The 18,318-nt window shown below is 49.9% G+C and overlaps 1 protein-coding gene across 4 annotated transcripts in view; it reads right to left on the bottom strand.

Moving 5' to 3' along the window:
- Positions 1-18,318, bottom strand: part of NTN1 (netrin 1) — a 173,012-nt gene that overhangs the window by 140,941 nt on the left and 13,753 nt on the right. Inside the window, exons 1-2 of one of the 4 annotated variants that reach the window (XM_045083374.1) lie at positions 17,875-17,933; positions 15,990-17,071 (exon numbers count right to left, since the gene is read on the bottom strand). In XM_045083374.1, coding sequence (XP_044939309.1) covers positions 15,990-17,007 — 1,018 coding nt within the window. In that variant the 5' untranslated portion in view covers positions 17,008-17,071; positions 17,875-17,933. Of the gene's footprint in view, positions 1-15,989; positions 17,072-17,600; positions 17,852-17,874; positions 17,934-18,318 lie in introns of those variants that run through there. The other 3 variants (XM_045083376.1, XM_045083373.1, XM_045083375.1) reach the window with 3 other exon arrangements.

Genomic DNA, 18,318 nt, shown 5'->3' with positions numbered 1-18,318 from the left:
GTCTTTAAAAGACTGTAGGACTTGGTCACCTAATTGGTTAAGTACTGAGAGGGACCAACAATGTCAGCATCTATCACTAAGATCAAGTTTTTGCTCCAAGTAGGCAAACATAAAAACAAAAATGAAGAGGATTTGGAGGGGGTAAAAAATGACTAAGATTGATACAACAAATACACTAAACGGTGCCCTAAAAACAGAGCCCTCTTTCAGTTCCTATGGAATATCAAGAGAACTGATCTTGTACACACACACACACAAGATTGTTAAAAACTGTACCGGCTGCAATAAAATAAAATCACCCACTAATTACAACATGTGTATTTTAAGGACCTACTCCCCTGGAAATGAAAATGAAATTCATAAATAACTCCAGGAGCAGAAAAGAAGGTCAAAATGACAATGACACCATCATCCTCAAAGCAGTGACAGTGGGAGCAGGTGCAAATCAAAACGAAGGGTGGGTGGCGAAAGCTTCTCTTAAGAGAGAAGGCACGGCCTTTCATGGTTCCACTGTCAAGCACGAATAAGAAAATCATACCATTAGCTGAACAGAGCATTTAACAAAAAGTATCTGGAGGACCACAAAAACCTGAACAAGAATGAATAAGGGTGAAATGGAAATTGGGAAATTGGAAACTGGGGTGCCAAGGCGGGTGGGATTCAGTTAAACATCTGACCCTTGATTTCAGCTCAGGTCATGATCTTAGAGTCATCAGACAGAGCCCCACCTTGCCAGCTGCATCAGGAGTGGAGCCTGCTTAAGAGTCTCTCTCTCCCTCTCAGGCCCCTCCCCACAATGCACGCTCTCATGCACACGCTCTGTCTCTAAAATAAATAGGTAGATAAACAGATAGCTAGAAAAAAGAAAACTAGAAGCAATATATAACATCAAAAACAAGGGGCAGGCTCAAGCAGTAAGAGCTCCAGCACTGAGCTGACAGGTCCTACTGGAATTACAGCTCTGGGCTTTGCAGCCAGCTGACATCGGGCAAGTTGGATTTCTGAACTTCTCAACACCTGTAAAATGGGGATAATCGTACTCAGCTCATGAAGTTCTACAGGTTTGAAAATTGAGTGTACACAGAGTGCTCAGCACAAGGCCTGACACACAGTAAGTATTGAACAAGTAAGTATTGAACAACGTTCAATAGATAGTATTACCATCACTCTGAAAAATATCAAGAAAAACACCAAACCTAGGCAGAGAGTGAGAATAAATACGTAGTATTAGGAATCAGAAAGATGACATAGACCCATGTGGAATTTTTTTTTAAAAAATGGCTTTAGTGATTGCTACATACAACTATGCTTGAAAAAAATGAAAATCTGGGTAAATGATAATTTTCCTGGAAAACAAATTACCAGATTTGACTCAAAAAGCAGATGAAAAATTCCTGAATAAACATGCAAGCATGGAAGAAATTGAAATCATTATCAGATAACTACTTCCAAAAATGGCACAGGGCCCAGATGGGCTAATTCAGGCAAATCTTCAAGGAAGAGCTAGCTATCATGCTCCTTAAATTATTCCAGGGCACAGCACTGACTGGAAACTTCTCTCTCCACTGCATAAATTCAAAATAACCCTGACACGAAAGGCAATATAAGGAGAAAAGCAGTTCAGGCAAATCTCACTTTTGAAGAGATCTAAAAAATCAAAAATAAAATATTAGCAAGGAAAAACGTGTCAGAAAATAAATCGCATTCCAAAATGCTAGACTCGCTCAAATTTAGAAAATCACGAAACCACAATGAGATACCACTTCCTACCCACCAGAAAGGCTATAATCAGAAAGATAGGGAATAAGTATTGACGAGAAGAATGTGGAGAAGATGAAGCCCTCATATGTTGCAGGTGGGAGTGTAAAACGGTGCAGCTGCTTTGGAAAACAGTCTGGCAGCGTCTCAAAAAGTTAAACACAAAGTTACCATATGACCCAGCAACTCTACTCTTAGATACATAACCCAAGAGAAATAGGAACACATCTCTGTATGAAAACCTTACATTAATACTCATGGCAGCGTTATTCCTAATAGCCAAAAAGTGGAAACAACGTACATATCTGCCATCGGATGAAAAAATAAATAAGAAGCTGTGTATGCATACAATGGAATAGTATTCAGCCATACTAAAGAATGAAGTTCTGCTCCATGCTACATCACAGAAAGACCGTGAGAACAGTGTTAACTGAAAGCTGCCAGTCACAAAGGCCACATACAGTATGTCTCTATGGGAAATGCCCAGAACTGGCAAATCTACAGAGACTGAAAGGAGTTTAGTGGTTGGCTAGGGTTGGGGTAATGCTGGGAAAGAGGGAATGGAGGATGATTGCTAATGGGTACAAGATCCTTTTGTTGGGGGACAAAAATGTTCTGGAATGAATTTTAGTGATAGTTGCATCACTCTATAACCATACTCAAAAGCACTGAATCATATATTTTAAAGGGGGGAATTACATCGTACGTGAATTACATCTCCGTAAATCTGTTCAAAAATTTTTAGGAATGAATTAATGCAATTCACTACATTAATAGTCAACGTGAAAGTATATGATCATTTTGATTGATATACAAAGGATTACCATTCCGCATATTTGTAATTTAAAACAGTAACACCAAAAAGGAGCAAATCTCCCAGTAAATCAGGAACCAAAGTCATTTCTTTGAGCACAATAAACACTATCCACCTAAAACTAGTAATAAAAATATACCTACTGAGAAAACGCTAGAAACATTTTCACCGGGGCCAGAAACCCAAGGGTGTATGTTAGCATTCCTATATACCATTACTTGGACTTCAAGCCAATGCAGTAAGACAGGAAAAATAAAAGTACAAGTGTTAGGAAAAAAGTGCTAAAAAATCCATAATTTGAGGATTACAGTTGAATCTGAAAAAATCCAAGAGAAGAGAATTAACTAGTTTAATTAGCAAACTACTTTTAAAAAGTTGAGTGATGTTGTTGTTTACAAATGACTTACATAAAAAACCAACAGCCTTTCTACATGTCAGCAGTATCCAGTTAGAAGATAAAATGAGAAGGGGAAAAAATCCCTTTTGTAATAGTAATCTAAATTATAAATGCATGGAAATCAACTTTCTTTCAAAAAAAATGTGAGGCTAATATAAAGAAATGTATATACTCTGCAGAAGGATGTAAAAGAAGATATGAATAAGTGGAAATGTTAAACATCTCTGGATTGTTGGCAGCTTTTTAAAAAAGTATTTTATTTATTTACTTGAGAGAGAAAGAGAGGACGTGCGAGCATGAGCAGAGGGGAGAGGCAGAGGGAGAGGGACAGAGCAGGCAGAGCAGGGAACCAGATGCAGGGCTCCACCCCGGGACCCTGGGATCATGACCTGAGCTGAAGACAGAGGCTTAACAGACAGAGCCACCCAGGTCATAACTAACATGTCTGGGGTGTTAGATTTAAACCTGTAAAGGTTTAAGTGTCCCTCTACCATGTACCTCTTGGAATGGCTAAAATTAAAAGACCGACCATATCAAATGCTGGCAAGGACTAGAAATTGGAGACAAGACACTGGAACACTCTTGCTGCTGGTGTGAATGTAAAGTGGTACAACCATTCTAGAAAACAGCATTGCTGTTTTCTTAAAAAAAAAATTTTTTAAAGTTAAACATACACGTACCATCTCATACAGTTACTCCACTCCCGGGCACTTACGCAAGAGAGATGAACACATCTGTGCCCGCAAATACACACACAGGAATGGCCACAGCTGCTTTATCAGTAATGGCCAAACAGAGGACATGACCTCAGTGTCTATCAGTAGGTGCAGGGACATAATAGACTGCTACCAGCGATAAAAGGCAGTGAACCAGTGATGCACATCGCATCACAGACAAATCTCAAGATAATCGTGCAGAACGACAGAAAACAGACAAAAAAGAATACATACCATATGATTCCATTTACCAGAAACTCTAGAAAGGGAAACTAATGCAAAATGACAGAAAGTGCTCTCAGAGAAAGGGGCAGGAGGTGTGGGAGGAATTACCAAAGAGCATTAGGAAACATTTGGGGCTGACGGATAGGTACTGTGTCTTGATCGTGGTGGTGTTTTCATAGGTACACGCACATGTCAAATTCACCAACTTACGCTCTTTAAATAAGTGCAGCTGACTGGATTTCAATCATAACTCAATAAAACGTCTTACAGATTATCTTGAACAGCGAAAAGAAACACGCAATTTGTGATTTATCCAGACGTCCATCCTACCCATTTTGTATCTTACAACCCTAACGGAGATGTTTTAAATCATTAAATCATGAAGTGCAACACTTGAGTTGATACAGTAAAAACTGAAAAGGTGTGAGGTTGTCCATTATCACCAAGTTCACTTTAAGAACACTGCTATCCAATTATCCAGGGCATGCGTCCTGACGTTTCACAAACCCAACCAGAGCCCATGCACACAGGCACGCACACATACATAAGAATAGCAATGAAGATAACTGGAAAAGAACCAATGTTAAAAGATCATTGAGTAAGTACTGAACACACCTGACACCAAAATGCAGCAACCAAACAGACGGGAAGTGGCAGGAAAACAGACCCATCAGTGAAACAAAATGGAAAATCCAAAAAACAGATGCGAGTTTATAAGAAAACGTAAACATTTAATAAATATGGCATCTCAAATCACTAAGAAAGAATGATTTTTCCCCCCAGTAATTGTCACTGAATGACTGGCTAAATATTTGGAGGAAAAAAAAAAAAAAAGAAAGAGAGAGAGAGAGAGAGATCCTTACCTCACACCATATGTCACAATTAATTCCAGATGGATGAAAGATTAAAATATATGGCTCTGAGTTCTGGCAACGAGGTGGACTGAGCTCATGCAGAACCCCTACCATGGCAAACATCTAGAAATACTAGATGAAATGTAATTTTAAAAAAATATTTAATGCATAGCAGATCTCACAAGAAATAAAAGGAAATCCCCAGGTGCTGGAAGAATTAAAAATCTGCAAGCTGAAGTATTAAGAGAAACACTGAGACCGTGGTGACCAAAAGGTCTGTGTGAGTGGGGCTGGATGAGAAGGAGAAAGAGATCAAAGAAAAGAAAGCCTGGGTATTTGACGTAGAAACAGGCCTTCATGGCTTTGGGCTTTGGTTTTAGCACCCACATACAGAAAGGAGATGAGGCCTTGAGACTTCCAAGGCAAGGATGAACAAATGAGACCCTGCATTCTTTCCTTTAACCAAGGCTCAGTAAGCATCTACTACATGCCAGGACCCTCAGGAGCAATACAGACAAGGACTCCCACCCTTACAGGAACTTAATTTCTAACGAGTAGTTAAAATGGAGCAAGTGGTGGGATGGAAAGACGGTCGATAAACATAATTAAGGAGTAAATCACATGATGTGTTAGAAGATGGTAGGTGTTATGGGAGGAAAAGGAGAAAGTGGAGTAAGAAAAGGGTTATCAGGAATGTGTGTGATGCATACGTGTGTGTGTGTGTGTGTGTGTGTGTGTGTGTGTGTGAAGGAGACAGACACAGATGAGGAAGCTGTCTTAGGATATTATGATGTAGGACAATCAGGGCTGGCTGCAACAAGAAACAACAACCGATCAAGGGGATGAGGAAACCATCCATCTGAGTATCTGGCAGCAGGAACTACCAGTAAGAACAGATCGGGGGGCTGGGGAGCAGGATAGACAGGCAAGAGACCAGCAGCGATCCAGGCCTAGGAGGGACTAGAGGAAAATCCTCACTTGATACAGAAATGTTCAAGATGATTAATTCATGGAAAAATCAGTCCCATGCCTATGATACCATGAAGATGTCTGGCAAAATCAACTCGGTAGGGACACTCCAGATCTCAGACCAGTGGGATTTCCATAAAATCCCCCCAAAAAGATAAGCTCACAGTCAGACGTTACAAAACCCACAAGGAAATCATTCCCATGGAGCAAAGGTCAGCAGACAGAGCAAGCAGGATGATCTGTACCCCCTAGAAGCTGAGATCATCCATCAAACTAAAAAGGACTCCAGGATACCATATGTTTAAGACTATTTATAAGCAAATAAGGCTGAGCAAAGGGAGGCAGGTACTGAAGAGAACATACAGTATGATTTCATCTACAGAAAGTTCCAGAGCAGACAAAACTAAACCCACAGAGCCAGAAGACAAGACGGTTGTATACCGCGGGATGGTGATCTCAAGGACGTAAGCAGGCCTTCTGGAAATGTTTTATTTCTTGACGGCTGAACTAGGTTACACAGGTGAGTTGACTTGGTTGACGTCCATCCAGCTGTATATGCAGGATCCGGAGAGAGGAGACCGGCTAGCAGACACGCCGGAGGGCAAAGAAGGAACGCGCCCCACGCTTTCCCTCCCCAACTGGAACAGCTGGTGAGGGAGAGAAGGACAAATCCCCGGTGGTCTTGAAGGGCCGGCCCAGGTGAGGCCCCCCACTCAGAGCCTGACCAGTCTTTCGAGGGACTCCCAGCAGAACAGAGGGCATGGGGAACATGGCAAAAATCTCCCCAGGAAGAAGGCATATTTCACTGGAACACAGACTATCAGAGCTAAAGATGGTCTTCATGCCCCAAACCCTCACTTTAAGGGAGAGACAACTGAGACCCAGAGAAATAAAGGGAAACTTTGACCACCCCCACCCAGTTATTAACAGTTTTCCTTGACAGGGTATATACAGATTTAAGATGAGAGGCGGCAATCAGACACAGTGGTGAGAAGCAGGACCCGGGGCCATCCCACCTGCTAGCTGGGTGACCCTGGGCAAGGACCGTGTCCCTCACGTGCCTCTGTTTCTTCACCTGCAGAATTATGTATGAATGTAAATTTGGACATCCGCCTTCTGCACAATGTAGAACCGTGATGCACAGAGCTGGCCTGACAGCTACCCCCAGGATCCGATGACTCTACTTCTGGATACACGCCCAACGGAAATGCGTTCACACGCGCCCAAGTCAAAAGACGAGGACAAGTCCGTCCACAGCAGCATCCTTTGTACGAGCTGGCACTAGAAAACCACCCAAGTGTCCGCCACAAACAGGCTGGGTAACTAAACTGGACTATGTGTATGCTCTGGGACCCTACACAGCCACGGGAACTGAGGAGACGACCTGCGGAGAAGCCCCACGAACGGAACATGGAGCAAAAGAAGCCAGAACATGACTCTACTTACATAGAGCTCAAAAGCAGTCAAAGCCTATGTCTGTTGGGAAGGGCGCATGGCAACAGGGAGGGAGCCCAAGGCAGCTCTGGGGGTGCTGGTGTGTTCCTGATGTGGGCATTCATCTGCGGTCCTCGAGCTGGATACTTAGGATCCCAGTGCTTTTCCGTACGGATGCCACACTTCGAGAAAGGAATTTCCTTCTGGGTAATACTGGTATGGTAGAAGCCACGTGGTGGTCGGTTGTGAGGATAAAATGAGGTCGTGTCTGTGCAGTGTTTAGAACGGAGTACGGCAGGAGGAAGGGGGATAGACGTGTGTCGAGCCAAAGTCAGACGAGTGGTGGGCCTCTGAGCTCCCCCCAACCCTGCTCTGCAGCATGGGGCAGGGGCTCCTCTCACTCCCTGGCCCCCCATATCCCACCGAGGTCTTGCACAGAACTCCCAGCACTCCGAGGGCATTGAAGGTACACAGGGGTTCAACGACACACCCACAGGACACACAGGGCGGGTGGAGGGCACGCGGGGCTGGACACTGCTGGTCTGAATCCTAAGTCCTAAAGCACACATCAAGCTCTTCCATATACAAGTTAACAGAAAGCTGGGCTCTCCGACCTTGGTTTTTGAACATCATTGCTACGGAGCAGGACAATCAGAAACCGGCTTGTCACTTAAATGTGGGTCATATTCTCCTGCAGGCATCTCAGACTTCGGAAAAACAACCATGTCAGGGTGTCCAAAAGCCCTGCACTGGGGCGTCCGACTCAAAGGTACTTTCATGTTTCCAATGACAACCCTTGTATCTATCAATACAGTGTGTTTCCTTTTCCATGCTGGGGTGGGAGCCGTCAGTTAGTTACCATCAGACCCACTTGGAAGCAGGGCACTGAGGGAAAGCGGCTGGGGGAAGAGTCTCTCAATGCCATCCAGATGTGGCTTGGGGGCCAGGACCCACTCCTCAGGTGGGAAGGAACCCCGGGAAGTGTCAGGCACCAGAGCCCTGCCCCGCGGGCTAGGACATGCTCTCCTTGGCATGGGAGGGTAGTCCCAGAGCTCACCCAGGGCAGGAGAAGCTGCCTGGGAGCCTGGAGATGACCCTCCCGGAGGGCACCCTTTTCGGGGAACCCAGTCTCTCAGAGCGGGTGTCAGGGGAGAAAACAAAAATGCTAACCGCACAGCCAATGCACGGGGTTACTATGTTGTGGTAGACTGCAATGCAATCCCCCCACATTTTAGAAGAGCCCACTCTGAAATCCGCCTCCGCTCTAGACCCTCCGCACTTCCTGCATCCGGGGCGTTTGGCAAAGTTCCTCCCTCAGGGCGCCCAGCAGTGTGTGCGGTTTAGCACGAGGGTACTCATACTAACCCTTCACACGCACAACCTCCCCAACCTGCCCCAACCTGCCCCAACCAGCAGGGAGGGTCCCCACCCACTTCACACTTCTCTACCTCCCCAACCCAAAAGATGGCCACCTCCACTGACAGCTCCAGAAATGACCACTTACAGGGTTCCCCTTCGACTGTGGGCTGGGGGAGCTGGGGGAGCTGGGGAAGGTCTTCTAGGTCTGAAAATTGTCATGCGGTTTTCATCTCTGAAGCTACTTCTAAGACATTACAGCAGCCCAGGGTATTCTGTTGTAAAGGATGCTAAAGCCCTGGGACTATCTCTGGCCTTAAAAGAACAGAGTGCTGTGGTTGATTAGCAATGTCTGCCCTGGTTCCAGAATGGGGGAGCCGCGGTGTGATGGCTAAGTAGGCACCACGGCCACCCCAAGCCGGAAGAGATGAACTCAGAAGTTCCAACAGTGATAATTAGGCAGGCAGAGAGTGTCCCTCCCTTTGGGGATGCCCCATCAAATATGGGAAGGGTGCAACATACAAGGGCTTTGGGAAACTAAACGAGCTCTGTTCTCGTTTCCTTGTTACCTAAGGCTCAGTTATTCAAACCCAGCCCATTGAAAGGTCCCTACAGTCCTACAGATAGTGGAGCTCAGGTATGGAGCCTCAAGAATGTGTATAAATTGCACGTGACTGCTAATACTCCCTAATATCTGCAGGCAGAAAAGGACCTGGGGAAAAAGCTAGAAATCTATCAGGAGCGCCAGCTAGGAAGAGGGCATGGAGGGGCTCCGACATGAAGCTCGACCACCTGCACTGACAGGGGGTGAGAGGGAAGTGAGACCTCGCCTACCTTACCCAGGCCAGTCCTGAATCCTCCACAGAGACAGACTTCCGGAACCTCCTTCCAGCTTCCAGACTGAGCAGGAACCCTCCTTGGTTATCAGTGGATGTAGTGTATTAGGGTGGTAACTTTCTGCCTTCTGAGGTCCTCAGCCAAGCAATTTCCTTTGCCCGCTGAAAAGCCACCCCTTTCCATAGCCACACCTAGAGACATCTGTCCTCCGGATCTTTTCTACATGTGCAAAGGCACTGTGACACCAATTCCTCTCCCCCAAATGATGGCCTCTACGCTAGTCCTGACGGCAGGAGGCCGGGGATCATCAGGGACGGCTCCCACACAGCCAAAGCCAGAACACACATCTCCAATCCCTGGCAGAACTCCTTAGTCATGGTACCTCTGTCCCCTTGGTGACCTCAGCTCTTCCACTGTCAGGGGACATCTCAGAAAAAGGTTTATCGGGAAGGAGGCTCAGGGCCAGGCACCAAAGTATTAGAAGGGGAAGTCTCAGATGAGACACATTCCACACTTGGTCCAAGGCACGCCCATAGCCCCTTCTCTCTAGCTCAGAAGGAAGTAGCTGGGCTCAACACACACCCAGCCAGGGCCTCCCCCGGGAGCTGGGGATGGGAAGGAAGTGCCACCTGTACAGGCCAAGGCTGACCACGGATACGGGTCTCGGCCTTCTGACATGGGGGGAAAGGCACGCCAATTATACAAGGTTCCGAAGGCCGATGAAAATCCATATAAAGCACCTATTACAATGGTTGGCACCTTGTAGGGGGCACTGGTCTGTCTTCGGGATGTCGCCTGACGGCCGCCTTGCACTAATATTGTCAGCTCGGCAGTCCCGCAGCTTCCCAACCCAGTGCCACATCTCCCAAGGCCACGGAGCCCACGGGGGCTGCTGTAGGTCTTCCTGGACAACGGGCAAAACGCTGTGGGCCTCTCTGTAAGTATTAGGCTTAAATCCGGAGCCCTTCAAAAGCCCTCGGAGACCTCCGGGCTCCCTCTAATGAAAGGCGCTGCGGAAACCCAAGGTATGATTATCACTTCTGAAAGAAGAAAAAAATGCTGGCTCACAAAATATCCATCCTGGTGTATGGACAGATAAGGTTTTATAATCCGGTCCCCTAGGGAGCCATTTATGTTGGTGAGGCCAGCCTCGCATCAGACCCTGTGGAAGCCATCAAGATAACACGAATAACAACCCAGCAGACTTTTGAAGTGTAAACATAGAAGTCTATTAAGAATACAATGTTGGTTTAATCCCAAGACAAAAAATTTACTTAATGAAAAGCACAACTCATCTCAAGGAGGAGATATCGATACCAGCTGTGAGCCGAAAATGAGGGGATTCCTTCCAGGGAACATCTGAATTTCAACCCACTGCCTTTCCAATATTTACTCTGGACATAAAGTCTCAAATACTTTTCCGAGGATCTCATTTTTCTACAGGAGGAGGAGGTCAGAGAGAAGTCTGGGCAGGGCCGAAGGCTTCTTGGCGAAGGCTGGATATGCACAGACCCACCCTGGGAGGTTTACCCTGATAGAACTCTTGTCTCCCTTCTCTCTGGGCAGAGGAGGGGACAGACGCCTTGCCCACCGGATGCTGGGGAGAAGCCCAGCAGAGACCCTCACTCCGACTGCCGTGCGGCCAACCGAGATCACCGATGGCCCTGTGCGACCGTATGTGAAGGTCACCTAGCACACGAGCAGCCAGGGTAGGCCCCTAAACTCGTCTCTTCACAACACTTCTCAGCCCACTTCCTCGATTTTCTTCTGTATGTTTCAGAGAAGCCAGGGGGAGACGGAGCACTAGGGAAACAGAAAGGGCCTTGTTATAGAGGATTTTCTGATTACGAGCTGTGTTTCCCCACCTTTGAGCAAGATCATGGGCCCTAAAATCAAGAGACTTGGCCATCATCACCCCTGGCAGATGCCAAGACCTGCAAGAAAGTATTTACACCCTTTTCACTTATATTACTAACTCCCAGCTCCCACTAGGCCTGATGGCTAAAATGAAGAATGATTTCTTTTCTTTTTTTTTTTTTTTAAGATTTTATTTATTTATTTGACAGAGAGAGAGAGAGTGAGCGCACAAGCAGGGGAGCAGCAGAGGGAGAAGGAGGAGGGTCTCTGCTGAACAGGGAGCCCGATGTGGGCCTGGATCCCGGGACCCTGGGATCACAACCTGAGCTGAAGGCAGACGCTTAACTGACTGAGCCACCCAGGCGCCCCTGAAGGATGATTTCTTACATGCAACATCATATTTATACATGTATGAACATAATTAATACAACGTAACATGACTGACACAACTAGGGAACCATCTCCAATTCTAGCAGAAGTAACAGGTTGTTCCAATTCTTTCCTATACGTGGATATGTTACTGCCATCCACCCACCAACCCACCCACCCACCGCCCAAGCTCTGTAGAGTCTGCCCAAAGGATGCATTAGGACAAAGCATGAACACCCAGCTCCACCACCTCCTAACCACCCAGCTTCGGGAAAACTACTTTAATGCCTCTAGGTTATGGTTTTCTCATCTGTAAAGTAAGTGCCGTCATACTGCATATTATTAGCATGGCGGCGATGATTAAATGACTAATGTGAGTGTTCGGCAAAAAAAAAAAAAAAGCTCTCAAGACTTAACGGCCATAATGATGATAATTATAATAATCACCAAGACTGTAAAAACATTCAACCGATCTACAGCTATGTGCCAGGCTCTCGACTAAGCAGCAAATAATTCTGGCCTTCTGATTTTGCAAGAGTCTTTAGTGGGGCGTTGGGTTTCTCACAGCAACACCTCCAACACAATCCCCCTTCTCCTGCTGGGGATGAAGGTAGGCCGAAGTGCTGGAGAGCCATTCACAGCGTGAGGACCCCCCCAAACCCCCATAGCCATGTTTAAACAATTACCAGCATTATGTTGCAGGTACCCACGACCATAGGAGGCCAGCCCAGCACGGTGCTCATCTTGCAGAGACGTCTTTTGTGTGGGTTTTGGGTTTCAGCTGGGCAACGCAAAGCCACAGAGCGAGTCGCAGAACGAGTTTTCATAAGCTCACCCTGTCACAAACCAGGCAGGGGTTCATGCTGACATCCCCACAGTAAGATTAAACAGCATGCTTCGTCAGGCACTAAATACTAACACAGCTCCGACGTCAGGGGGACACTGATTAAAACTGATGTCAATAATTTATGAAACACAATATGGTCTTCAGATGCTCTCTTGGAAAAAAAAAAAAAGAAGAAGAAGAAGAAGGAAGAGAAGAAGAAGAAGGGGGGGTGGAGAAAGGGCCTAGCAACCCAGGTGGTTTAAAACTGTTCATGCATTTTCCCTTGAATGTACATATACCCCCACTATGCTCGGATGCTCCTTTACGCAAAGAATATTAATGCACATGTGTGTGAGAGCATGGGAGCACCGCTGATACATATGGGCGGAAGAAAGTATTTAGTTATTCCGCTGAGAGCTGTCAAGGCTGTAACGTTATACACGGTCTTGTCTTTCATATTGTTTTGCGGGGTTTTTTCTTCCAGAAGAAATCCAAAATTGAATTTAAAATAAAATCAGCCTTTACGAAAAGTTCCCATTTATCCCGTAGAGAACTCAACCTTGAAAAGGCACCAAAAAGAAAGCTTGACCAGAGAAAACCTAGAGGCTGTATGCATTTCCCAGCAATCCGAAAGTACCTCGGCCCTGGTAGAACCGTGGAGTCAAATAATATCCATGTCATTTTTAAATTTTTGGAGTTTTTTTGGGGGGGGCAGGGAAGGGTGGGTATAATTGGAAGTAACCTAAGGAGAGATGCCATTTTAGTCTATTATAAATCACTGTGTCATTATTTTATAAAGGCAGAAACAAAATAGCAGAGCGATAATGCTTCATTTTTTTTTTAAATCAAGACTGATTTTTGGAATTAAGAAACATCCTTCTTGATTTTGTCTTCCATTGTAAATAATCTGGGTTGCTTGACTTGATATGTCAACAGTGTGAAATTCACAAGAGGGGATTATGCTGGGGGGAAAAATCTGATAGTGCGAAAGTTAGTGTGTGAAGGATTTATTAATGCTTTTTTTTTTCTAGCACAGTGCCCTGTAGTGTCTCAGAACACCTGTCAAATACTAATTCATTCACATATCTCCACTACAGGGCCTTTTCATAAAAAGCTCGACCTTTAATTGTAAATCACTTCTAAATTGTCTTTGCTGGCTTTCTCTTTTGCGGAACGATGGAAAAATCACTGAGACTTTAATTAAGACTTTATGGGAACTTCAACCTGGCGTTCCCGAGGCTGTAGCTACAAGATATCAGAACATCTATTCAAAAGGGAAACTATAAATAACTTTAACTTAGTCGAATTGGCTTTGCTTTTATGAGATGACTGAATAATTGGCAAGATTCAAAGATACTTTGACTACTGAGAATTAAAATAACTTCAGGAAAAACCAGAAAATATTGTTGGCCGATTATTTGTCATGCAGATGATGTACTTATTAGGCCTAATTAAGCTTTTTGAACAAAAAAAAAAACACTTACTAATTACATTAGTTAATATGTTGATTGCTCAATTTGGCTGTAAAAAAAAAAGCAGTCAATCCAATTTGTGCACACAGTTAATGCTGTGGTCAAAAGACAAAATCCTCAACTATAGGGTTTATTTCAAGTGCATGACCATTGTTACGACAAATACGGGTTCCGTCTCCACAACCAAAGGGACGGGGAGAGATGGGGGTGGGCCGTGATTGTGAACAATACCCAGGCTGAGAGGAATCCTCAGGCACAAAGTTAGCACAAGATTCCGTTTTTCACCTCAAATGTATTCACTAGCGTTCGTCCAATTAGACCCCGCTGTCGACAACCCGAAGATATCTTTCATTTGCACAGGCGAGCTAAAACTGATAGCAAAGCCGTGGGAGGCCCTTTAAATGTCAATAAAGGGTTTTTATGCACAAAAGGCAGCAAAGAAAAGAGGGAGGGGGAAAGAGAAGGGATGGGAAAAACTAACATTTCTAAAGGAAAGAAGCAGATCAAAGCAATTTTATTCTCAAAGACCACGAAGTCAGGGTGTAACTACCAGCTCCCCGCAAACCTGCATAGTCTCTTCACTTCTATCTGGCAACCCGTTCAGGCCCTTAAATGAGGGGGATGAACAATTAGGTCTGCAAAAGCCCGCCCGGTGCAAACAGCCCTGTGCAGCCCCAGACGCCTGACTGGGCCTCAGTGCCCACCCGGATCTCCAAGACATGTTTTCCATTCCCTCGCTCAAAAGTCTGCATGCACAGTCATGAGGCACAAACTATTCGACAACAACATGACACAATTAATCAGAACCAGACCTCAAAACGTGTGTTTGTGGGGACCAGCACACTTAGCAATGTGCCTCCGACGGGGGAAGAGATTGAAGAAAACCCGCGCGGGCTGCCTGGGGGTTGCAGGGGGGGAGGGTAGGGCGGGACCGCTGTACGTTCACAAAAGATGCACACGGAACGGCGCATTTAGGGACTAAATACTTTTCATTAAAACAGAACGTGGGATTTGGAATTTTACATCTCAGGCTGGAATTCTTTAGCATTCCTTCTCCCCACCCCACCCCCAATTCTGTTTTTCGGTTTTTGTGTCTCCCCTCTCCGCACCCCGGGGGCGGAAAACTGATGCCTGAGAGTTTCTACAGCAGCAAAGTTGTACAATTCAGAAATAGAACGGATCTCTCTCTCTCTCCACACCCCCCTCCTTTATTTAAGCCTCATTTCTGACCTAACAGTATTCACCAGTGCCGGTTTTGTCTGACTTCTTTCAGGACTTGAAACCCCATTAAAAAGCCAGAAGCTGGACCCTTGGTTAATTCAAAGCTCTTCCATTTCACCTAACCCTGACGCTAACAAAACACACACAAAAATGTTGATACACTTTTTTGGAGCAGGACTCAATTATTTTAAAATAATGACTGAACTCTCCTTTGTAATCTGTAGATAGTAATTAATTTAAATCACATCACTCTTTTGCTAACACAAATACGCCCTTCAAAAGGGGAAGGATTTTTTTTCCGCTCCCCAACCCATGAAAAACAAACAGGCGTGCTGGACTGAGATACTGGTCGGGTGCTGAACCGGCCCCAAACTGCTTTGCCACCTCCCAAGGGATTTGTGGTTGGAGAGCTGGAACTTCCCGGGAACTGGGCCGGGGTTCCCAATTGCGCGCCCAGCTGCAGCCCTGGGAAGGGGGTGGGGAGGTAGGGCGGGGAGGGTAAGGCGGTGGTGGATCCCTGGGTCCTGCCAAACTGAGGGTAAGGCAACGCATGTTTGCATTTGAGTCCGGGGTCCGGGGGACCAGTCGGCAAGTTTTCTGAAAAACCCTCTGCCCCGAAGCATCTCTCATGCTTCCCGGCTTCGCAGAGCGCACGGCGCGCAATGCTGAGCGTCAAGGCCAGCGCCAAGCCAGCGGGTGAATCGGCTCTCAGCCCTTCCCGGTCCCGGACGTCCCGGACCGCGCCTCCCACGGGCCGCGCCGCATCCACGCGGCAGGCGGTCCTCCCGCGCGGGCGCCGCGGGCGCTCCCTGGTACCCGCGGCCGCGAGGCCCTCGCAGCCGCCGCCACCCGCCGCCCGCGTCCCCGCGGCGCCCCCCACTCACCCACGCACTCGTTGGCCTCGCGGGCCGTGGCGCGCTGCCAGGGCCGGTCGTAGTGGAACGGCTTGCAGCGGTCGCACTCCGGGCCGGCCGTGTTGTGCCTGCAGTCGCACACCAGGCTGTCGTCGCGGTCGCGCACGCAGCGGGCGGCGTGGCCGTTGCACTTGCAGCGGCCGCCCACCTGCAGGTCGGACACGGCATAGAAGTAGGAGTCGCGCGCCAGCTCCGAGTCGTCCTCGTTCTCGTCACCGAACGTGTGCAGGCGGCTGAAGGCCACGCGGATGTCCGTGGCCGTGACCCAGTCCTGCAGCACCGGCGAATTGTCGAAGTCGTGCGCGGAGGGCCGCCCGTCCAGCGTGCTGAAGGCGATGAGGCCGCCCGAGAGCGGGCGCATGTCGGTGTGCGAGTCGGTGCAGACGGCCTCCTGCTCGTTCTGCTTGGTGATGGGCGCACGGTGCGGCCGGTTGTACATCTTGCGGCACTGGGTGGAGTAGAACTGGAAGGGCACCCACGTGCGCCCGTAGTCCATGGACTTGTAGATGGCCATGGACTCGGGCCGCGGCGAGCAGAACTGCAGGCTCACGTAGGTCACCTCGAACTTCTTGCCGAGCGACAGCGTGAGAGTGACGTTGTGCGGGAACTGCAGGTAGTTCTCGGACTGCCAGCACGTCAGGTTGTGCGGGTTGTTGAGATCCGTGAGGAAGGCGGGCGGGTGCGCCTTCTTGGGGTCGGACGCGTTGCAGAGGTGGCAGGAGCGCAGCCGCTCCTCGCCGCGCTCGCTCACCACGCAGTAGCGCGCCGGGGGCCGGCCGCAGGTGCTGGACACGCGCACGTCCTTGCCGAAGGCCGCGTTGACAAAGTCGGGGATGCAGCGGCGCGGGTGGCCGTTCTCGTCCGAGCAGGGGTCGGGCTGCGCCGCCTGGCCCGAGAACATGCTGAGCCCGGGCCCGCCGCGCACCGCGCCCACCAGGCACGCCACCGCCGCCAGCGCCACCAGCGCCTCCCACACTGCGCGCATCATGCTGCGTCCAGCTTGCCCCGGCCCCGCCGCGCCGAGGAGTCGGTCCGCCCGCCGCAGAAGGCGCCTGCGGAGAGAGGGGAGCTGCGCTCAGCCAGCCCGCCCCGCGCCCTCCACCCACCGGCGGGCGGCGAGCGGGGAGCCCCGGCGGACGCCCGGCTTCCGCGGCACCTACCCCGCGGCCGCCCGCCCGCCCGCCTCGCCTCGCTTCGCTCTCCACAGTCCCAGGGGACGGGGGCCGGCGGCGGGAAGGGGGACAGTTGAGTCCCGGGAGGGCCACCACCACCCCCTCCCCGACCCCGCACCGCCCGCGCCCGTCCTTCACCGCCGGGCGGCGAGCCGGGGCCGCGGGCGAACGCTCGGCTTCCCCGGCCACCGCCGCCTCCACGCCGCCCGAGGGGGGCATGCCCGCGCCCGCCTTGCCGGTCCGCGGCCAGCCCGCCTAGCGCCCCAAGCCCCGGCGCGGGACAGCGCGGAGGGTGGGGGGCCCGCACCGACCCGCGCCCCTTCCTCCCGCAGCCCGGGGTCCCCCCTCCCTACCGCCCGGGCCGGCCCAGAGCGCGTCCCCGCCGCGGAGTCCGCGCTCGGGACTTTACCTCTGGCGAGGGCAAAAGAGAAAGAAAAGTTTGCCCGGCCCCGGCCGGGAGCCCGCGCGCCGGACGCCGGAGAGCCTCTCGCTCGCGGCCAGCAGGCGCGTCCCGCCTCAGCGCGGGCTTGCCAGCTCCATGCCCGGCGCGGCCGCCGCTGCCCCAGCCCCGGCCCCGGCCGCCGCCTCGCTCGCCGGAGTGACGACGCGGCCGCCCGGCTCCCGCCGCTCCCGCCGCGGTCGGAGTGCCGCCCAGCCCGCGCCCGGGGCGCACACACACTCACGCTGGCTGGCGCGCACTCACACACACGCACGCACGCCCCCGAAGGCTCCGCCGCCGCAGCCGCCGCAGCCGCCGCCGCCGCCGCCGCTCGCGCCCGGAGTGGGGGGCGGAGGGGAGCGCGGGGGCGGGGGGCGGGGCCGCCGGGCGGGGCGCCGGCCAATAACGTCGGCGAGCAGCCGCCCGCTCGCGAGCGAAGTTTTAACCCCGGGAAAGAAGAAAAGTTAAAGGGAAGCGGCCCGGGGAGCGGAGCGAGCGGGCGCGCGAGCGGCTGGGAACCGGGGAGCCCGAGGAAGGGCGGCAGAGACAAAGAGAAAGCGAGCAGAGCGCCCGGGGAAACCCCGGAGAGGGGGCTGGGCCCGGCGAGCACCCCCACGGAGGGAGGGGGGTACCCGGCCGGGGACTGTCAGCCTCGTCCCGGCCCCGCGCCTCCCGGGCAGCCCCGCAG

This window comes from Mustela putorius, unplaced genomic scaffold (genome assembly GCF_011764305.1).
Source record: "Mustela putorius furo isolate JIRA1106 unplaced genomic scaffold, ASM1176430v1.1 tig00000695_pilon_pilon_pilon, whole genome shotgun sequence".
In the NCBI taxonomy this organism is placed as follows: Eukaryota; Metazoa; Chordata; class Mammalia; order Carnivora; family Mustelidae; genus Mustela; species Mustela putorius.
This window is presented reverse-complemented; position numbering and strand designations above follow the sequence as displayed.